Source organism: Bufo bufo, chromosome 3, assembly GCF_905171765.1.
Source record: "Bufo bufo chromosome 3, aBufBuf1.1, whole genome shotgun sequence".
NCBI lineage: Eukaryota > Metazoa > Chordata > Amphibia > Anura > Bufonidae > Bufo > Bufo bufo.
Genome location: NC_053391.1, coordinates 584,425,093 through 584,447,126, shown reverse-complemented (window position 1 = coordinate 584,447,126; position 22,034 = coordinate 584,425,093). Strand labels below are relative to the sequence as shown.

Here is a 22,034-nt window from a genome sequence, read left to right as displayed (position 1 = left end):
TGGATCAGTTTGAATACATCAGAATACTTGAAGAGGTCATGCTGCCTTATGCTGAAGAGGAAATGCCCTTGAAATGGGTGTTCCAACAAGACAACGACCCCAAATACACCAGTAAACGTGCAACATCTTGGTTCCTGACCAACAAGATTGACGTTATGGAGTGGTCAGCCCAATCCCCGGATCTTAATCCAATAGAAAACTTGTGGGGTGACATCAAAAATTCAGTTTCTGAGGCAAAACCAAGAAATAGAGAAGAACATTTTTCAGTTTATAAAGTGAATGTTTGAGTTTGTAAAGAAGAATACAAACACTGCTATTTTTCTGAACAGTCTAATATTCACTTATTTGTCAATTTTTTTAGAGGAGCAACACAAATTTGATATATTTTTCTTCATGTTTTGATTTGGAATAGAATGTGTAGTGTTCCCAATGCATTTGTGTGTATGGAAATAAAAGCTATTAGAAGGATTTTGAGCTTTATTCACTTTTTTTTTAAACACACTGCTATTATTTTGAACACAACTGTACATACCTCCTTGCTTAACCTCAGCGTCTATCTGTGTCCATGAGGTGGTCTATGGGCACCTTGAATTAGAACATTAACATTCTTTGGTGTTTTAAGTAGTTATAAAAAATGATTATCCGGGTGTTCTTATGAGCAACTGGTAACAGATGGAATATCTCTAAGACATAGCATGTTCATTCCTTCTCCTTGTCTTTTTGCAGAGTGCGGGACCACTGGACATGTCTTTACCTTCAACTCCTGATATTAAAATCAAAGAGGAAGAACCAGTAGAAGTGGATTCCTCCCCTCCAGACAGTCCTAGATCATTAGCAGAGGAGAAGGTAGTGACTTACACAGGCCAGCTTTTCCACACACCTTTTGTACCTAGATAAATGCACTTGCATTTGAAGCCGATAGATTAACTCCCCTTACACACAGTGGAGCGGTGTGAGAAACTCCATCCTTGTGGCCCTGTAATATGGCGCCACAGGCACTCCAGGTGCCGCTTACTGGACCGTAAACTATTCAGAAAATATACTTTTAATTTTTGTCAGATTTTTCTATAATCGGGGGGGGGGGGGGGGGGGGGGGACTCTTGGACATATAGAAGTACAGTAGGGCCTCATACGTCTATAGGTGCCATTGTACAGCTTCATACGACTCTGGGGTTGTATGGAGCCTTAGGCTAGTTTCACACTAGCGGTACAGCCTTCTGGCGGGCTGTTCCGACATACAGTGCTGGCAATCGGCCGGACGAAAATCATTGTTTGTCCGGCTGATTCTCGGCATATTTGCCGTGTTGTACCTGGATCTCCTCCGGTTCCCATTATAGTTAATGGGGCTGGCAGGCATTCATGTTGCATCCAGCAGTGCCGGATCCAGAGAGCTCCGGCAGGCTGTTCCCTGCCAGATCTCTTCACCACTAGTGTGAAACTAGCCTTAGTACAGTTATTTGCAGTTCTAGCTTTAAAGGTTGTTGATATTGGTTTACTAGGTTATTTTTTTTCTTCAAACTAGATCTACAAATTTACCAAGCTATAACACTACATTTTTGTGGTTATCTAAAGGCCCCGGTACACAACTGGCTGTTGATGGCCAAACCTGCTGTTCTTGGCACTCTGCATATAGGGAACTTCCAACTCTACCTTGACAGATGATGATGGATGAGAAAAGGATGGGGCACTTTGAATTTCAGCCCCCTTATCCTTTTGTTCTGTGGGGAGATGAGCCACCACCAGAGGTGACTGCCCGCAGCTTTATCCTCTCTCCACTGGAAATGGATGCATGTTCGGCCAAACCGATCATGTACAGTATGTGTATGGGGGCGTCAGGAGAGAGAGCCATCAGCTGTTGAAGGTACATGGGCACCATGAGTTAGAACATTGAGGCTGAGTTCACATCACGTTTTTTCCCATCCGTTTAACGTATGCAAAAACCGTATACTTTAAACGGATGCCTCAGACTGATGCCATTCAGTGGCATCTGTTCACCATTGTAAAAAAAAAAAAAAGTATCCTTTTTTTTTTTTTTAAGCGGACTCTGCAGGATACAAGAATGTGGTGCGCGGCATTTTTGTATACTTTTTTCTAACGTGTACGTCAAACGGAGGCAGAAAACGTGATGTGAACTAGGTTTGTTTCGATACCAAAATTCTGATTCGGTTTCGACACCATAAAAAAGTATTGCGATACTCGATACGATTCAATACCACGCAAAAAAAATAAAACGCCAAAAAAAAGCTGCGTGCATTTTATGGAACGCCCGGCTCCTGATCGAACAGTCCGGTCCTATTTTTTGGGGGGACAATGTGACTAAAAAAATGGCGAATTGCGCAGTTTTTCTTTTCTTTTTTTCTGTTCTGGCGTTCACCACATTGATTTTTTTTATTTTTTATATTTTAATAGTTTGGACTTTTCGGACGTGGCAATATGCGATATGTTTATTTATTGTTTATATATTTTATATGTAAAATTGGGAAAGGGGGTGATTCATACTTAATATATTATTTTTCTTTTTTACTTTTTTTTTTTTTTTTTAAACTTTTTATTTAATAACTATTTCCCCCCTTAGGGGCTAGAACCTGGGATCTTTTGATCCCTTGTCTATTCACCCTAATAGATCTCTATTAGGGTGAATAGGACCTCACACTCTCCCTGCTCCCCTGTGCATAGTGCACACAGCAGCAGGGAGATTACCATGGCAGCCAGGGCTTCAGTATCATCCTGGCTGCCATGGTAACCAATCAGAGCCTTGCGATTACACTGCTGGGGCTCCGATCAGAAGCTGCCACTGCCACCAATAAGGAGGAAGGGAGGGGACGCTGTGGCCACTACTACCAATGATTCTAATACGGGGGAGGATGGGGGGCCCACTGCGCCACCAATGTTTTTGGTACTGGGGGGGAGGGCGCACTGCACCACCAATAATAGTTAACCTGTAATACAGGAGGCGGTGCCGGCAGAATCACATAGCCAGCACCCTGCTTCTGACAGGGAGCTGCAATCAGTGGCAGTTAACCCCTCAGGTGCGGGTTAACTTCGGCTGCTCGCAGCGCCCTGTCATAGAGGCAGGGTGCCTGCTATGTGATTCTGCCGCCTCCTGTATTTGTATTAGAAGTTAACTTTCATTGGTGGCGCAGTGCGCCCGCCCCTCTTCTCCCGTCTCTCTTCATTGTCAGCGGTGGCACAGGGGGGAGGGAGAGACTGCTTCCTTCTCCCCTGTGCTGCTGAGGGAACTTGGGGCGCGCTGAAAGCAGCGCGCTCCAAGTTCTAAAATACTAGACTGCGCAGCCCAGTTTCGAAAAAATGGAAATCCCGGTATTGTATCGAAACCGGTACAAAAGTATCGATTGGGTATCGAAATTTCGATACCTGAAACAACCCTAATGTGAACCTACCCTAACATGATTAATTAGGCTGATACCAGGTTTCCTAGTATATTGCATAAGTAGGTGCCATAGAGAGTAGATGAAAGACAACTTTGTATGAATGATACCACTATATCAGTATATTGCTTGGAAGTTATATAGCAGGGGAGGGCAACCTGCGGCACTCAAGCTGTTGTGAAACTACAATTCCCAGTATGCTCTATTTCTATGAGAGTTCTGAGAAGAGAAAAGCAGAGCGAGTATGCATGCTGGGAGTTGTAGTTTCACAACAGCTGGAGTGCCGCAGGTTGCCCACCCCATTCATTTCTGTCCTGCTAACCTTTCGTGGGTAATCCGCCACTAATATGGTGCTCAAGCATTTTGCTGAAATGTCATTTGTCATTGGCCGACAGGCCCATAAACTCTTGATGGCAGCCGCAGAATGAAACAAACTGGATAGCAGTCTTCAGAACCAGTCATTGCGTTTTTATCTAATATGTATGTGCTTTTTGAATTGTAATACACCTTGTTAGGATGCGGATGATTTGTATCCATTTCATGCATGAGGTTCACTATTTTTATTGATTATCTTTACTGTGTCACTCTGGTTAAGGTTCCACCGAAGCCGCAGGTCAGCTCAACACCCACTCCAACAATAGTCCGGCCTGGTTCACTGCCCCTCCATATGGGATACGATCCTTTGCACCCTACACTGCCTTCTCCTACATCTGTCATCACTCAGGCCCCTCCGTCCAACAGACAGCTAGGGTAAGGAAGCCGTAGTTGCACTTTGTTTGTTCTTGGCGTTGGCATACAATCCACTTCTGCAATGTATCTCTTTCCATAACTCTCATTTTCTCTATATTCCATTGGTGTGTGTGCTAACCTCATGTAGATACATTTTCTCCAGAGATGTAAAATTTTGTGCAGCAATGAGACTATAATATCTTCTTTCCATCTTGTAAAGTGATGGCATAGCTAAAGGATATCATATAACCTCTGGTACCTCCAGCGACCCCCCCCCCTTCCCAGAATGAAGGAGCCGCAGCAATGGTTTTGTATCGGGGAGCGCCACAGTTCATAGGACTGCAAGTTGCCCCATTCATAAAATAGGGCCGTGTTACAGCTCCCTGCACAGTGTGTGGTTGTGGTGCTGGCGTGCAGAGGAAAAAAGGTAGTGGATAAAGGGCTCGACCAGCACTACATCCCCTTCATTATTAGGTGGGATCGTCGCCAAACGTATCACTAGGATATGCCATCACTGCATAAGATGAACAAATGTTGAATTTATTGCCTTGGGTTATCCATTCCATCAGCATTGATGTTATCTCCCTCTTTAATAGTAGTGTCTTGTACATAAATGTTAATAATTTTTTTTTCTACATTTAAGTTCCCCAGGCGGCTCTATGTCCCTTATGATGCACCTGGGCAGTGGTCAGACTGTTCCTTTCCTTCCAGGTCCTCACGTACAGATGCCATCAGTTATATCGGTAAGGACCTCTGTCCGGCCAGTTGTAATGTTTGTTGGAAGGAATTTGGTTATCACTTACTTTTTTTTGCTTTTGTATTATTTGGCTTAGTTGGCAAGACCTATGAACATGGTGCCTAATATCCCAGGGATTCCTGGACCCCCAGTTATCGGCGGTGGGGGGCATATTTCTCCTTCCGGTCTTTCAGCTCATACAGAAGCCAAATTGGTGAGTTGTTGGACAGCACATAGTGTAAGTTGTGAGGGTACTATTTTCCTGTTCTTTGAACTGTAGAGAAATTTTTGTTTGTTGTGTAAAGTTAATTTTGAAGTATTTTAAGATGATTTGGTGATTTAGGTTTTATACCCCTAATGATCAAGAAAATCAAGAATAAGTTATTGGAATGAAACTTTTTATATGTAAAGTTTTACCCAATAAACGTATCCTTTCGCTCTAATATTGTAATCACTTACATATATCATTACAATATATGTAAGTGATTACAATATTAGAGCGAAAGGATACGTTTATTGGGTAAAACTGTACAATTGAAAGGAGGCTCTAGTGCCCTCTATGGAGGCATACAGGTTCCATATGGTATCCTGCGGCACATTTGCCCACCGATGTTGCAGCTAGGCCTGTCGATCCTGCACATGTAGGTTTCCAAAGCTGGTATCTCAGCTGGTCCTTTAAATACTAAATTGGTGGTAAATATGGTGACTGGGCAGCCCAACTAAGTGCTGCAATCTGCCGGACGTTCCTTGGAAACCCCTGCTGTATGTAGGCAAGCATTATCCTGCTAAAAATTGCCAGGTGGAACCTCTGCCATGAGAGGCAACACATGTGGCTGCAGGATGTCCTGCATATATCACTGAGATGTTAGTGTCCCTCGTATCACAAGGCCTCCATACTGAAACTAGACCACCGTCAGATCCCAAACAGGACCTGGATTCGTAGCTAAAGATGTTACGGTTCCAGTCTGTAGCAGTCCAGGTTTCTCGTTCACGACACCACTGCAAACAAAGGTGATGGTGGTTGGCCGTCAGGACATGTGATGGGTGCCTGACACCAAATTTCCACCTGCTAAGCGCCTAGAAAGTGTTGGGGCGGAGACGGGTGTGTAATGAAGGTGCCACCTGTGTCTGGATGGTGGACAAAGAAAGTGTGGGAGCTGCTCTGGTTTGTCAGCAAATCAAATGATCCTTTTTAACTTGGCCATCCGGAGCCCTCACGTAAACCACTGCTCATAACATCTCCTAAGAGCTAGGTCAGAATGGCCTAGTTAGTGGGCAATATGTCAAAACAACCACCCTTCTTCTTCCAGTCCAATGATATGCCCCCTCTCCAAATTTGTCAGCTGGGTGAAATGTCTCCGCGTGCAGTGTAGAGGCATGTCTACCAGTCAACGATCGCTCACCAAGAGGTACACTACCTAAAAGCCTCTAAGAGCCTATTTATAGGGCAGTGGGGGAAGCACTTTCTTACCCTCTTGTGGCAAGACCCAGTGTCTAATCCTTTATGTTTAATCATATTTTATTAATTTTCATAAGATTAAAGTATACAATACAGCAAAGGAACACCTTTGGATTAGGCGCTCCGTATTGTCTAATCCTTTATATATCTGCATGAGACATACTGTAACTGCAATGAGTGCTTTTTCATCTTAAAGGGGTTGTCCAGCTTTTAGATATTTATGACCTATCCTCCAGCTAGATCAACAATATCACATCCAGCACCCCCGCTGATTAGCTGTTTGCTGCAGGTGTCAGAAACAAGACTCTGCCCACTGTGTAGTGGCTGTACAAGGATACAGCACTATGCTTACGTTCAAGTGAATGTGAGCCCATGAGCCCAGCTGCTGTATGCTGGCGCAGCCACTGCACAGTGGACAGAGCCTTCTGCTTCTTGCTCCCTTTAGTTTTGTTTCCGGCTTCGTTGGTTGGAGGTGCCGGGTGTCATCAGTATCTAAAAGGTAGGCAACACCTTTAAAGGGATTTTTTTCACAGCACACATTTACGCCATAGCCATAGAATATTACCTAAATGTCTGATGGGATCACGGCTTTGGGACCCACCACCTAGCGGGACATTGAGGTCCCACTGATCCCCGTTACACCAGATGAGCTACAAACTGAATGGAGAGGAGACTGTGCATGGGCTTGTCCCTCTCTATTCAAGTACACTGGGGTGAGTAGCTCAGTTCTTTCCTTAACGCCCATGGATCATGTATGGCCTTCATGATCTATCCTTGTGGAACACCCCCTTTAAGATAATATTTGGTAAATTTACGCCATACTCAATAAACAATTTGCTATTATGCCGTACATGAACTGTAGCTGCATTGCACATAAAAGTTAAAGGTGTCGTCAGAGTTAGATAAAAACTCAGGCAGCCCCCATAAATGTGCTAAAATAAAAAAGAATCAACGCTCACCCCTTTTCTGCCCTGCTTCTTCCTGCGCTGCACTCCAGTCCTCCCCACCGCTGTTCGTTTTCCTGGCTCAGTGCTATTCTCCCCCGTACTGCCAAGAGTGGTGTGTACAGAGCATCACTGCTGTCCTCGGACCGGAGTGCAGCGATGAGAGAAAGTGAGCATTGATTCTTTTGTTATTTTACCCTACAGGGGCTGCCCACGTTTTTGTTAAATTCGGACAACTCGGTACGTAATGCTTTTTTTTTTTTTTTTTTCATGTGTTTTTGGACTATTGAGTGGAGTGAAAAATTTGTATATTTTTTTATATATTTATTTATATCTCCAGAGACTTAAAGCCTCCCTTACTCACCATGTTCCATCGTCGCTGAATGGAGGGATGGCTATGGTAGCATCACGACCAGAACAGAGCCAAATATTGGTTCAACACCCAGATGCACCTTCGCCTGCACAGCCTCAGGTGAGAGGCCAGAAAAAATACAAGGGAATTTCAGCAATCAGCTGGATTATTTCAATGACTGGATTAGGCTACTTTCACATTAGCGTTTTTTTTTTACGGCATAGAGTTCCGTCACAGGGGCTCTATACCAGAAAAGAACTGATCAGGCATATCCCCATGCATTCTGAATCGAGAGTAAGGGTACTTTCACACTTGCGGCAGGACGGATCCGACAAGCTGTTCACCCTGTCGGATCCGTCCTTCCGCTATTTCGCCGGACCGCCGCTCCGTCCCCATTGACTATAATGGGGACGGGCGGAGCTCCGGTGCAGTACGGCAGTTCGCGGTGAGAGGCCGCCGGACTAAAAAGTCGGACATGCCGGAGCTGGAGCTCCGCCCCCATTATAGTCAATGGGGGCGAAGCGGCGGCACGGCGAAATAGCGGAAGGACGGATCTGACAGGGTGAACAGCCTGTCGGATCCGTCCTGCCGCAAGTGTGAAAGTACCCTAATCCGTTCAGGATGTCTTCAGTTCAGTCATTTTGACTGATCAGGCAAAAGAGAAAACCGGTTTTATCTCCGGCAAAAAAACCTGAAGACTTGCCTAAATTTTTTTCCATAGGAAACTGCCTGCAACGGAACTGCCTGCCGGAATCAAACAACGCAAGTGTGAAAGTACCCTGAGGCTGGGTTCAGACCTGAGCGTCTTTGATATGCGCGTTTGACGCACGTTTTTTATGCGCGTTTTTTGCAATAGTAAACGCGCGTTTGACGCGCGTTTGTGTGATTGACTGCAATGTCCTATGGCCACAAACGCGCTGTAAAACGCCCCAAATAAGCTCAAGTACTTGTTTGAGCGTAGGGCGTTTTACAGCGCGTTTTTCAGCGCTGTAAAACGCTCAAGTGAGAACCAGGGCCATAGGGAAGCATTGGTTTTCATGTGTTGAGCGTTTTACAGCGCGTTTGAACGCGCTGTAAAACGCTCAAGTGTGAACCCAGCCTAAGGGTACTTTCACACTTGCGTTTTTCTTTTCCGGCATAGAGTTCCGTCACAGGGGCTCTGTACCGGAAAAGAACTGATCAGTTTTATCCCCATGCATTCTGAATGGAGAGTAATCCGTTCAGGATGTCTTCAGTTCAGTCGTTTTGACTGATCAGGCAAAAGAGAAAACCGTAGCATGTTACGGTTTTATCTCCGGCGGAAAAAAAACTGAAGACTTGCCTGAACGGCATTTTTTCCCATAGGAATGTATTAGTGCCGGATCCGGCATTCAAAATGCCGGATCCGTCCTCCCGGTCTGCGCATGCGCAGACTGAAAAAAAGGTGAAAAAAATAAATGCCGGATCCGTTTTGCCGTATGACACCGGAAAGACGGATCCAGCATTTCAATGCATTTTTTCGACTGATCAGGCATTTTTAAGACTGATCAGGATCCTGATCAGTCTTACTAATGCCATCAGTTGGCATACGTTTTGCCTGATCCGGCAGGCAGTTCCGGCGATGGAACTGCTTGCCGGATCTCTCTGCCGCAAGTGCGAAAGTAGCCTTTAGTTTTTATCGCGCGGGTGCAATGTGTTTTGCACGCGCGTGATAAACTGAATGTGGTACCCAGACCCGAACTTCTTCACAGAAGTTCAGGTTTGGGTTCAAGGTTGTGTAGATTGTATTATTTCCCCTTATAACATGGTTATAAGGGAAAATAGCATTCTGAATACAGAATGCATAGTACAATAGGGCTGGAGGGGTTAAAAAAAATGTAAAATAATATAACTCACCTTAATCCACTTGTTCGCGCAGCCAGCATCTCTTCTATCTTCTTCTTTGAGGAATAGGACCTTTGATGACGTCACTGCGCTCATCACATGGTCCATCACATGATCTTTTACCATGGTGATGGATCATGTGACGGATCATGTCATGAGCACAGTGACGTCATCAAAGGTCCTTTTCCTGTGCACAGCAAAGAAGAAGACAGAAGAGAAGCCGAGCTGCGCGATCAAGTGGATTAAGGTTGTTATTTTATTATTTTTTTTTAACCCCTCCAGCCCTATTGTACTATGCATTCTGTATTCAGAATGCTATTATTTTCCCTTATAACCAGGTTAGAAGGGGAAATAATAATGATCGGTTCCCCAACCCGATCGTCTCCTAGCAACCGTGCGTGAAAATCGCACCGCATACGCATTTGTTTGCGGATGCTTGCGATTTTCACGCAGCCCCATTCAATTCTAAGGGGCCTGCGTTGCGTGAAAAACGCACAAAATAGAGCATGCTGCGATTTTAACGCAATGCGCAAGTGATGCGTGAAAATCACTGCTCATGTGCACAGCCCCATAGAAATGAATGGGTCCGGATTCAGTGCGGGTGCAATGCATTCACCTCGAGGATTGTACCCACGCGGAAAACTCGCTCGTGTGAAAGGGGCCTAAGTCTCAAACTCCAATGCTAACCCTAACCCTAAGAAAAGCAATCAGGCAGGCTCTCCATAGGAATTAATGTGTGGCAGCCCCATACCACTCCTGAGTACAGAGGCTGCCTCACACTACATCCGGCTCCTCCGAACCTCGGTGTGGGGGAGCCGGCACACAGCCATGAGTGCGCACTCCCAGTCTTTAACCTCCCAGAAGCCGTGGTCACATTTGACCACCGCATCTGAGGAGTTAAATGTAGGCGATCGACGTTATCGTCGATCACATACATTAGTCCCGGGTGTCTGTTGTTTAAAAGAGCAGACACCCACCGGCTGTGGCGCCCTCTCCACTTAGGCGGTCAGACATTTACAAATGGCCCCAGCTCATGTAAATTTACATGGTGCAGTCGGGAAGGTGTTAAAGGGGTATTTCAGCCACAAGCATTTGTCACTTATTGAGATCCAACTTTTGGTAACCCAACAATTGCCAGAGGGGGAAACCCCTAGTAGGAGTTTGAAAGGAGTGAAGGTGCCCTGCCCTGCTGCTTCATTCAAAGTCTATCCAGTGGATAGCTAATAAATGCTTCTAGACGGAATAGTCTTTTAACCATATAGGTGCTGGAAGCGCAAAAACAGTGGCCAAGAGTATAGTGTGACAATAATCATAATTGTCCTTATAATTCTAATAGCCTCCAATAGTTCATTTGTCTTATTACAATTTACAGGTATCTCCTGCTCAGCCCACCCCAAGCACCGGGGGTAGGCGACGGCGAGCAACAGACGAGGATCCAGACGAACGTCGCCAACGCTTCCTCGAGAGAAACAGAGCTGCTGCTTCACGTTGTCGTCAGAAGCGTAAGGTTTGGGTGTGCTCTCTGGAGAAAAAGGCAGAGGAACTGAACAGTCAGAACGTGCAGCTTAGTGTAAGTTATCGATTGGCTGCAGTTTGTACTAGGATTGGATTATCATCCGTACCGGGCAGATTTGGCTGAAAATACTTCTCTTTGAATTTTCACCTGTAGAATGAGGTTACTCTTCTGAGAAATGAAGTAGCCCAATTAAAGCAGTTGTTGCTGGCACACAAAGACTGTCCTGTAACTGCCCTGCAAAAGAAAAATCAGGTCTATCTAGGTGAGTAGTATTTGTCTTGTATACAATACCAATGTGGTACCTGCTTTATCATTAGGGCGTCTCTCAGACGATATTTATGTGGCCTGTCCCAGTAATTTGTATCTGTGGGAATCCTCTAGGAAAGTCCAACTAGTTAAAAGGGTTGTCCGGGTTCAGAACCCTGACGTATCCCCATCTTCACCCCTCCGGCCCACCTGATATATAAGAATTGGTGCTTTTCGTTCTCCGATGTTCTCCTTTGCCCTGCGCTGTATCGCACAGGGCAAGGGCTTTTTTGTTTATATTGACACACTGCTAGGCGGAGGCTTCAGCCCAGAAGTGTTGCTGGTGATGTCACTGGCTCTGATGAGCGGGCTTTAGCACTCCCCTAGCCATTTTACAGGCTAGGGCAGCGCTAAAGCCCGCCCATTAGTGCCGGTGACCTCACCGGGCTCACTGCTAGGTGGTGGCTTATGGAGAGCCCGCTACGTCATCGGATCTCCAAAAAATGACTTTGTTCTGCGCGATTCAGCACAGGGCAAAGGAGAGCGTCGGAGCATGAAATGTTCCGATGCTGATATCAGGGCGGTTGGAGGAGTGAAGATGGGGATATGTCCGGTTTCAGCTTTGAACCCGGACAACTCCTTTAAACTAAAACACTTATCTATGGTGCATTCTGTAATCGTCAACGTTTTCATTCTAAAATGAATGGTGTGTGGCAAGAATTGCATAGTTTCTTGTTAGCCCAAAAAAACTGTGATGTTGAATACCTTTGCGTTAAATACAAAACACTTATAGGATATTACAGCAAAACATGTACATGGGGGGGATGCATAATTAAGATCAGGCCCAGCATCAAGTGGACATGGTCAGAGGAGACATTGTAGATTATGCATTGGGAGTCGAACTGAGGGAGGTGTACATTTTGTCTAAATAGTGGGTCATAAAACCAGGGGTGAGATTCAGTCCATCACTTAATGACTGGAATGTAGTCATTTTAAATTCCCAAGTTTTTATGACTCTTATCATTCTTAAAATTCCCTTTGCGAATTAAAACCTTTAAGTCGTCCATGAAGTGTCCTGGTCCAGAGTAATAGATCCCCACAGTTGTATCGGCCTTGTGGTTTATCTTGAATCCGTGCAAGTTCATTCTGGATGCAATATGTTTTTTTCTGGTTAACCTATAAAGGTATCACTCCCTTAAAGGGGTTATTGGATTTCAGAAACATCCCCCCCCCCAATGTGCTGGGAGCGGGGTAAGTATATTACCTGTGAGGGGCCCGGCACATGGGGGGGGGGATGTTTCTGAAATCGGATAACCCCTTTAATGCTTTTGTATTTATTAACGCAAACGTATTCAACTTCTCATATTCTAAAATGAAGAAAGTTGTCAGATTGAAGCTATTCTTCCTGACTCTCCCATATGCATGCATGCTTGGCTAAGTGTGCATGTGTTTTGAATGAGTAGATACTTCTGACTGGGCATGGTGAAATCCATTATGACCTGGTCTGCTTTCCCCCACCATCTGTTTTTGTAGAACACCCATAGACATGAGGTTTGACACGCTTTCCTTTCAATGAGTATGGCCCCACCTTTAATATTAAACATGGCCGACTTCCTTTCAAAAGATGATGGTCTGTCATTGGTCGGATAAAACGATAATTTGTTAAATTTTAACCTACAAACGATTGTTTTGGGTCAAGTCGTCTGTTTTGATGTGTGTACTGGGTATGGGCACCCTTAAATGAGTTTTCCGGTAAAAATGATGTTTTATCAAGTGCCCCTGAAACAGAAGATTCATACTTACCTGCTCACTGCCCCTCTGGTCCTACGTGCTGCCTCCATCTTCCGGTCCCCGTACTCTTTACATCTGGCTGGCATCACACAGTCATTAGTTGGAGAGGTGCATGTTTCAGGGGACAGGCTGCAGGCACATGATAAAACATCATTATTACTGGAAAACCCTTTTAAAGTGCACCTCTCTTATGACCAATGCCCTTTATCATTTTTACAGTTGCTTTTCGCACCAGACACTGTTTTGAACCGAAGTCTTAACCATTTTCCATGTAAATTCTTTCATCTTCTCGGCTGCAGAACATATGTTGGACTTGATTCTGAGCGTTTATTTCTTTTAATGTTGGTGATTATGGCTTACAGCTGAAGAAAACCCAAAAGTCAGTATCTCAGAAAATTAGAATATTGTGAAAAAGTTCAATATTGTAGACTCATAGTGTCACACTCTAATCAACTAATCCACACAAAACACCTGCAAAGGTTTCCTAAGCCTTTAAATGGTCTTTCAGTCTGGTTCAGTAGGTTACGTAATCATGGGGAAGACTGCTGACTTGACAGTTGTCCAGAAGACAGTCATTGACACCTTCTACAAGGAGGGTAAGCCACAAAAGGTTATTCCTTAAGAAGCTGGCTATTCAGAGTGCTGTATCCAAGTGTATTAATGAAAAGTTGAGTGGATGGAAAAAGTGTGGTAGAATAAAGTGCACAAGCAACAGGGATATCTGCAACCTTGAAAGGATTGTCACGAAAAGGTCATTCAAGAATTTGGAGATTCACAAGGAGTAGACTTCGGCTAGAGTCAGTGCTCCATAAGCCACCACACACCAACTTATCCAGGACATGGGCAACGACTGTCACATTCCTTGTGCCAAGCCACTCGGAGACAACATCAGAAGCATCCTACCTGGGCTAAGGAGAAAAAGGCCTGGACTATTGCTCATTGGTCCAAAGTCCTGTTTTTAGATGAAAGTAAATTTTGCATTTCATTTGCAAATCAAGGCCCCAGAGTCTGGAGGAAGAGTGAAGAGGCATACAATCCACGTTGCTTGAGGTCCAGTGTGAAGTGTCCACAGTTAGTGATGGTTTGGGGACCCATGTCCACTGTGTTATATCAAGTCCAAAGTCCTGCCAGCACTTCATGCTTCCCTCTGCTGACAAGCTTTATGGAGATGCTGATTTAATTTTTCAACAGGGCTTGCCCATACTACCAAAGTACCAATACCTGGTTTAATAACCATGGCATCGCTGATTGGCCAGCAATCTCGCCTGACCTAAACCCTGTAGGGGTATTGACAAGAGAAAGATGAGACACCAGACTCAACAATGCTCTGATAGTGGCCTTCAGTTCGTTTGCATTCTTGGGATCCATTACACCTCAGCAGTGTCACAGGCTGATCACCTCCACACCGCATTGATGCATTAACTCATGCAGAAGGAGCCCCGACCAAGTATTGAGTGCATAGATTGTACTGGCTAAAGGCCAACATTTTTTTTATTAAAAATCATTTTTAATTTATCTTATTTTATTATTCTAATTTTCTGAGATTTGGGTTTTCATTAGCTGTAAGACATAATCATCAACATAAAAAGACGCTTGAAATAGATCATTCTGTATGTAATAAATCTATAGAGTATATGAGTTTCACTTTTTGAATTCAATTACTGAAATAACTTTTCAATGATATTCTAATTTATTGACCTGCACGTGTATGTTTTTCATCTGCCATTTGTGACAGAACTGTTGCATTGTTCTCCGGTATTTTCCCTTCTACATTTACTGATTTTCTGGACTTTTTTTTTTTCCCCTTTTTCTTTTGTGCAGAAAACCTCAAAGACAATTGCGATACCAGAGGCTCTCCAGGCCCAATCTCCCAGCACAGTTCATTGTCCTCTGCCTCCCCTAATGGGCTCCGCTCACCAGCTGAACACATGGCCACTTCAATGCTCACACAGATGGCTAGCCAAAGGACAGACGGCCACAGTCAGATTCTACAGTCACACGTCATCATGTCACCACAGTCGCAAGCAGCCAGCAGATGATGTATCTACCCCATTAAACTTAGAACTAACCAACGGGATGCCTCAGCCCCAAAGACTGAGCAGAATAACTAAGCCCCAGCACATGACGGGCGGATACGGATAATAAAAAAATATATATACGTATATATATTTGTTTTTAAAGTTCGGTAAAGGGTGTTTAGGGACTATGTATCTTTCATTTTTTTTAGTACACAGACATCAAGTGACTAAAGCACTAATCTTCAGATCCCATCAGGTCAAATCAAGAACCTCGACACACAGATCGTGTAAGGGCTTCAAGCACTAACAGACATGTCCACGTTCCCGCACCCTACCGCTCGCTGTGTGGTGTATATAGAATACAGCTGAGGTTTACCATTTCAGTGCCAGCAGGGTGGTTTTTTTTCCCCTGGTGCTACTTGTCTGAGCATTTTCCCTGTCCTGCTCTGTTTGTGTAACAAATTCGTACCGAGAAACCCTTTCCGTATTTTACTACTATGATTTTTACTCATTTGGAAAAGGCAGTGCCATCCATACTTAACCTGTCCATGGCATTTCAGTGTTGCTAGAAATTACATTACAGACGAGGCCTTATTGCGCAGTTGCCTTCCAGCGTTGGATACTCCTGCATGGAATGAAGAAGACAGAGAGGCATACTCTGAACCTGGGGCCCAGCCTGGTGCTGGATGGACACACGAAACAGAGGGAAAACTATGGGCAGCTGCGTCCAACCACAAGGGAGAGACCCGGGAGCCGTAGTGGGCATGCTTTACAGCCACGTGATCAAAGAGACCTCCATTTGAAATGCTTTGTGGGAAAAAAATCTGCAAGTCTTCCCCCTCCTCTTGAAATGCTGCTGATGTTTTCTTCCTCGAACTTGAAGATTGGTGTCTGCAGCATACTTCAACACTAATTCTAACCAGCGTTGCGGCCTCTTCGTAACTTTTCAGTCTTCCAGTCATCCATATCTGAAATGTGGGTGACTTGTGACCTCTCTGGGATTTGGCGTGCAGCAAGGAGGCACCTGATCGATAGATGTGTATGAATTAGACGCGTGATCCCCGGGGAGAATCAAAGTCAGATACTATAGGAGTGACTTTTTCTCCATGTACCGTAGGTACGGCACTAGCTTATGCTCGTTGTCCCATGAAATGGCAGCAAGAGGCTTCTCAGTGTCGATTGGAAGGCTGGCTTCACGTGCCTCTTATTGAAAAAGTGGAGTGTTTTTTTGCACCAACTGTATAGTACTTTGATTGCTTTTACTTCTAGCTCTTTCAGGTATTCTATGCAGTCACTTGGACCTTTCAGAGAAATGTCTTGCTAAACTTTGGAAAGCTCCAGTTTTACTTGCAGGTTCACAAGGTAACATGAACAGATTCCTCCTCTGAGCATCTTCCTTCGTGGAGAAGTTTACAATGTAATATGCAGAGCTTTATGATGATTAATGTGCACAGCACTTGCCTGCAGTCTCCAGGCTTTGTGAAGCAGATTCCTGTAGCTGTCGGATTCTCCTGGCTAATGTCGCTGTAGACATTGGCTAGACAGGCGCACGGTCGACCCTCCTTACTGGGATACACTACATTGTCTTTATTAGGCGTTTGTACTGTGACATCTCATTGCCCAATCGCAGCAGACGCCCTTTCACAGCAAATTGCGTGGTGTTAGTTGTTAATTATATGCAGAGTCCATATAGTGGGAAATATTAGCCATTTGGGTAGAGGAAAACAAGGTAAGTGAGGTCTTGTAGACAAGACCAGCTACACCGTGAATCCATCACGCTCCTAGAAGTGGAACGTGTCGCTAGTAACGAAGAGACAACTTTTAAATTGAGCCTACAACTATTTTTTAATGTGCGGGACTAAAATATTTTTATACAATGGCATTAAAGGGCATCTGTCAGCAGTTTTGTACCAATTAAACTGGCTGACCTGTTGCATGTGCGCTTGGTATCTGAAGGCATCTGTGTTGGTCACATGTTTGTTTGTGCCCGCATTGCTGAGATTTTTTTTAAAATATATGCAAATGAGCCTCTGGGAGCAACAGGGGCGTTGCCGTTACACCTCGAAGCTCTGTTCTCTCGGCAACTGCTGCGCCCTCTCCACTTTGACAGGGCCTGGCAGTGAAAACATCATCACACCTGACCCTGTCAAAGTGCAGAGGGCACGGCAGTTGCAGAAGGAGCTGAGCCTCTAGGTGTAATGGCAACGCCCCCGTTGCTCCTAGAGGCTCATTTGCATGTATTAAAACATCATTTTTCTCGGCAATGCAGACACATATGAACATGGGACCAACACAGATGCCATCAGCTGCCAAGCGCACATGTAACAGGTCAGCCAGTCTCGTAGGTACAAATCTGCTGACAGATGCCCTTTAAAAGCAAAAAGTTCTTGTCCACACTGAACAACCCGTCTCCTGTCCATATTAGGACGTTTTAAAGGTGATCCCCAAATTAGCCCCTTCCATTATTTGAGCAGCAAGCCACTATATGGGTGGTTTCACACTACATCTTTTTTTTTTTCTCCAAAAAATACTTCTTTTTAGGGCCGCCAAAAATGCACCAGTGAAATGTTACATTCTGGCCAATAAAAAAATTCTAAAAGGACTATGACACTTCAAGACCATTCACTTGCGGTTTCTGTTGCCTTAGTATATTTTTAATTGCAGCATGCTCTGGGTGTGGTGTTTTATTAGACGTTTTCTCATAGACCTTTTGTAGAAAAACAAAATGCCTGAAAAAATGCAAAGACTAAAAAAAAAATAAACACCGCCTGGAAAAACACCTGGCTTTATTACAAGGCTAGAAAATGGCCACAAGAAAAATGTAGTGTGGCAGCACCCTTGGGGGCATCTCCCACTGCGGTGGGCTTTATGTGGCCTGAATTCTGATCCGGCTGTCCAGATGGGATTACTCCTTCAAACCTAAATTAGGTTTTCCCACAAAAGTATTCTTTGGCTTGATAGAATATAAAATATCATCAGGGATTCAGGACCCCACCAATCATAAGAATGGCCCTGTTATGGCTTATAAGCAATATCTATAGTGTTCAGGGGCTTACTAGCGTGGAGGGTAAACCTAGTATTTACATTTAAAAAATGGTATGCAGGGAACCAGTTCATACCCACCCATCCATTTTGGTTTCCTTTACCTGTTTTTATAGCAATTAGAGCTGTTTTTTTTTTTTTGTTTTTGTTTTTATGATACAGAGCTCCAAATCCCCTGCATAGACCTAGGTATAAAATCAATTCTGGCTTATACCTGTGGCCGTCACTAGAGGGAGCCAACAAAAAAATGATTCTGTATTATTATTTTTTTTATTGTAGGAAATTGCTCTTAGGCCCCCTCTAGTGGCCACTGTGGGCAGACTGGAGATTATTTATCTCTTTGTTTAAACAGTTCTGTATCATAGAAATGGGAATTTCTGAGCACAGAATTTTAGGCCTAAAATTACGCTGTTAAAAGGTGGAATTTTTCAAATTAGATTGGAAATGCATGTTGGAAAACCTTCAGATACATTAGGAATTTTAAAATCCAGTTAGTGGGACCATATGGCAATCATTCAGCCATGGTCTGTAGATGTGATGAGTCCTTGCTTGCGGATTTTAAATACAGCACTTAAATGCTGCTGTATAAGGCTGTGTTCAGACATTGCAGTTATGTAGCATTGTTTTCAGGGTTTAGCCCCACTTGAATAAGCATACAAGCTTGTACCCTAAGTAATAGGTCACCGTTGCGTGTAGAGCAGACTGAGATGTGCACAGCAATTGGATGCAGAATTAAAGGGGTTTATCCAGTCAGCATGGTGTGTGTTTTTTTTTTTTTAGGTTCAGATTGGCAGCACCCCAACCCCCACCACTCCCGTTCTGACGCTCCTGGGTCCTCTTTGGTCTCTATGTCCTGGTCACTCCCCCCCCACAGGATATGACCTAGCCAGTGATTGGGTGAGCGGTCATTTGTCGTGTTTCGAAAGGGACCCAGAAAGCGCCAGAACGGGAGCAGCACAGGAGTCGGTGAGTTATTTCTACTGACAGAATACCGTCCTGATAACGCCTTTTGCATGGAAGGAGCACGGTGTCCCATTAAGAAGTCACCTGGTCAGAGTTTTCAGATTTTAAACAGCGAAATGCTTTTTATTTGAGCGTTTATAAGGAATTATTTCTGTGTCAAACGTATAAAATTGACTTTTTAGATTGTCCAAAATATTGGAACTTTATTTTCTATTCTGTGCTGTACATTTCAGTTATCAGATGTAAGAACGGAAACGCGTTAAATCTTATGGATGATGCGTTATAACGTCCAGCCATTCACCAGTAAAGTGCACTTACACTAATTTGATAGAGGCCCTGGATAAGGGTCCATTCACATGTCCGTAACGGGTGCGGACCCATTCATTCTCTGGGGCAGGAATCGATGCAGACAGCACACAGTGTGCTGTCCGCATTTCCGGAGTGCGCCGCCGATCTTCTGGTCCGCGGCTCCGGAAAAAAATAGAACATGTCCTATTCTTGACCGCAATTGCGGACAAGAATAGGCGGTTCTATGGGGGTGCCGGCCGGGTGTATTTGCGGATCCGCAATACACTACGGACGTGTGAATGGACCCTAATGGTATGACTGCAACGTGTGAACACACCCTAATAATGCCTGTGGTTGTTAGGGTATGGCTTCACGTGATGGGGAAAAATTTTCAGCAGATAATTTTTTGCATCTGCGTTGCTTCCGGAATCGCAGGGGCTCTTCTGCTGCAACGCGCTTCGGTCTGAAAACCCACAGTGATAGTCAGTTTACGTTGTGAGCTTACTCCACAGCTTGTGGATGAGATTTTGAACAGTGCTAGTACTGTAAATGCTGCTGATTTTTCTGCACCGATTTCTGCTTCGGAGAACCCACAGCATTTACGTCACTTGTGGCCGTACCGTCAGTCTTCAGAATAAACTCCATAACTCGCCCATCAATATTACATCTGTATCCTGAGAATCCGCTACAGCATAAAATGTGCCTTCCTATATCTAAGGCTTCATGTATGAATACTGGTGCCCTGGGCAGCCTGTCCGAATTGCTTAAAATTTTCAAGGCGGGTCTTGATTGCACTAGTTTTTCATAGATCATGCCATTATTGTAGACATTTTATTGGTTCCCATTATAATAGTTTTCAGTGCCTTTGCATAAAATTCTAACAATAGTGATGCTGCAATCTCATTTTCTTCCCCCAGAAAACAGTGCCACCCTCGTCCAATGGTTGAGTGTGGTATTGCAGTCTGGCCGCATTTGCTTGAATGAGGGTGAAGTACAGTCCCAGACACATGCCGCCTGTGATTGTTGCCTAATTGAATGTCCTCTAAGCCAAATTGGCTGCCTGAGAAGATGTGCCCTGCATGGGCGACATTATTGTAAACCCATTTCTAGTTATAATCTGTACAGCCTTTGTGATATTCCTGCAGAGCGTCTCAACTCTGTGGATGCCATGTTTACATGTTAATCATATTCTATGTAGAAAATAACCAACTATGAATTTATGTAGGTAGTCGTGATTGTGTCCATCACCTGACGGACTTGGGCATAATCATATTTTAGGATAAGTCTTCAGCTGTGCCCTTCCTTGCAGTGCCTTCAGGGACAGGCAGGCCAGGTCGTATTCTTCTGTCCTGTGCTTTACCGCCATTTCTGAACTTTTCGCTGCCTTTTATTTTCAGAAACGGGTTGAAAGGGGAAATCCAAGAAAAATTATCTTCTGATATGTCCAAGATTTATGTGTGAAAACATCATTGGTTATGTCTGTGACCTTGGTCTAAGGCCGTGTTCACACTTTGTTTTTTCCCTTCTGTCAGCTGTGTACGTCAGGAGTATTGCCCAACGTTTACCTCCTACGTTTACAGAGCGTAATGCTAAAAAGGGCTGTATTTAGTGCTCAATACCCTTTGGCATGGCCTAGAATATTGGGGCAAATTCATGGATGTAAATGAACCTTTGCTTAACATGTTATGTCATTACAGTATGAGAGATATCTGGTCAGTGTCCAAGGGGTTTGCATGGTCTGTAAATCCCTTTTGTGACTCTAGATCAATTTGACTTCCCTTCCTCGTTAAAGGACATCTGTCAGCAGATTTGTACCTATGACCCTGGCTGACCTGTTACAGGTGCACTTGGCAGCTGTAGGTATCTGTGTTGGTTCCATGTTCATATGTGCCCGCATTACTGAGAAAAGCTGCTGACAGATGCCCTCTCAAGGGAAGTTGTCACTAGTGTTCAGCGAATCGAAGTTAACAAAGTGGATCCGAATTTCAAGAAAAATTAGATTCTTCACTATGGCGAACTCCCCCTTGCGTAGTGGCAACGAATCAATTTTTTCTGAATTGGCGGTAAAAAAACAACATACCTCATACATTTGAATGTGGAAAAGCCGTCGTGACCATCTTGATTGAAGAAAACGCGCGAAATCTCGCCCACTCTGACATGTGACGTCATCACGGTGGCCAGACACTAGATTTGATGCATTTTCTTCAATCAAGATGGCCGCTACGACCTCTCCACGATCAAATGGATGAGGTGAGGTCAGTTTTCTATGTGGGCCATCTTGCCAGTGATTGATAGCGCTCCCTGTGTATGCTGTCAGCCACTAATACGATGGCCCCCGTGTACAACTGAGCTCAGAAATGGCAGAGATTCATAGGTATAAATTACAAGTTTTACTGACTCTTCCCATAAAACTATACATCAATCTGCTCAGCTCCTCCTGCTCTATAACATGCCACCTGCAGATTATGCAGCATTTTCTGGTGAACGGTTTAAGTGCCTCTTGGATTTTACACTCAAATGATCTAAAAAGATCTGCAGCTACATGTACACTACAATCCTGAGGAGATTTCTAATAATGACCATTGCATGAATGTCCTTTCATTAGATCAAAGCCAAGTTGTGATTTTTCTCATGGAAGGTTAAGTGTTGTTGCTTTGCACGACTATGTCCGGTCTGTTCACAAGATAACTTTCTGTAA

General features: G+C 44.2%; 1 protein-coding gene across 5 annotated transcripts in view; it reads left to right on the top strand.

Moving 5' to 3' along the window:
* LOC120996104 (cyclic AMP-dependent transcription factor ATF-7-like) overlaps nt 1-15,858 on the top strand; it is a 105,941-nt gene extending 90,083 nt beyond the window's left edge. For 3 of the 5 annotated variants that reach the window (XM_040425821.1, XM_040425820.1, XM_040425818.1), the window contains exons 5-12: nt 727-846; nt 3,985-4,139; nt 4,762-4,861; nt 4,952-5,092; nt 7,598-7,729; nt 10,845-11,042; nt 11,142-11,250; nt 14,847-15,858. In XM_040425821.1, coding sequence (XP_040281755.1) covers nt 727-846; nt 3,985-4,139; nt 4,762-4,861; nt 4,952-5,092; nt 7,598-7,729; nt 10,845-11,042; nt 11,142-11,250; nt 14,847-15,064 — 1,173 coding nt within the window. In that variant the 3' untranslated portion in view covers nt 15,065-15,858. The remainder of the gene's footprint in view (nt 1-726; nt 847-3,984; nt 4,140-4,761; nt 4,862-4,951; nt 5,093-7,597; nt 7,730-10,844; nt 11,043-11,141; nt 11,251-14,846) is intronic. The other 2 variants (XM_040425819.1, XM_040425822.1) reach the window with 2 other exon arrangements.
* The last annotated feature ends 6,176 nt before the right edge of the window (nt 15,859-22,034 follow it).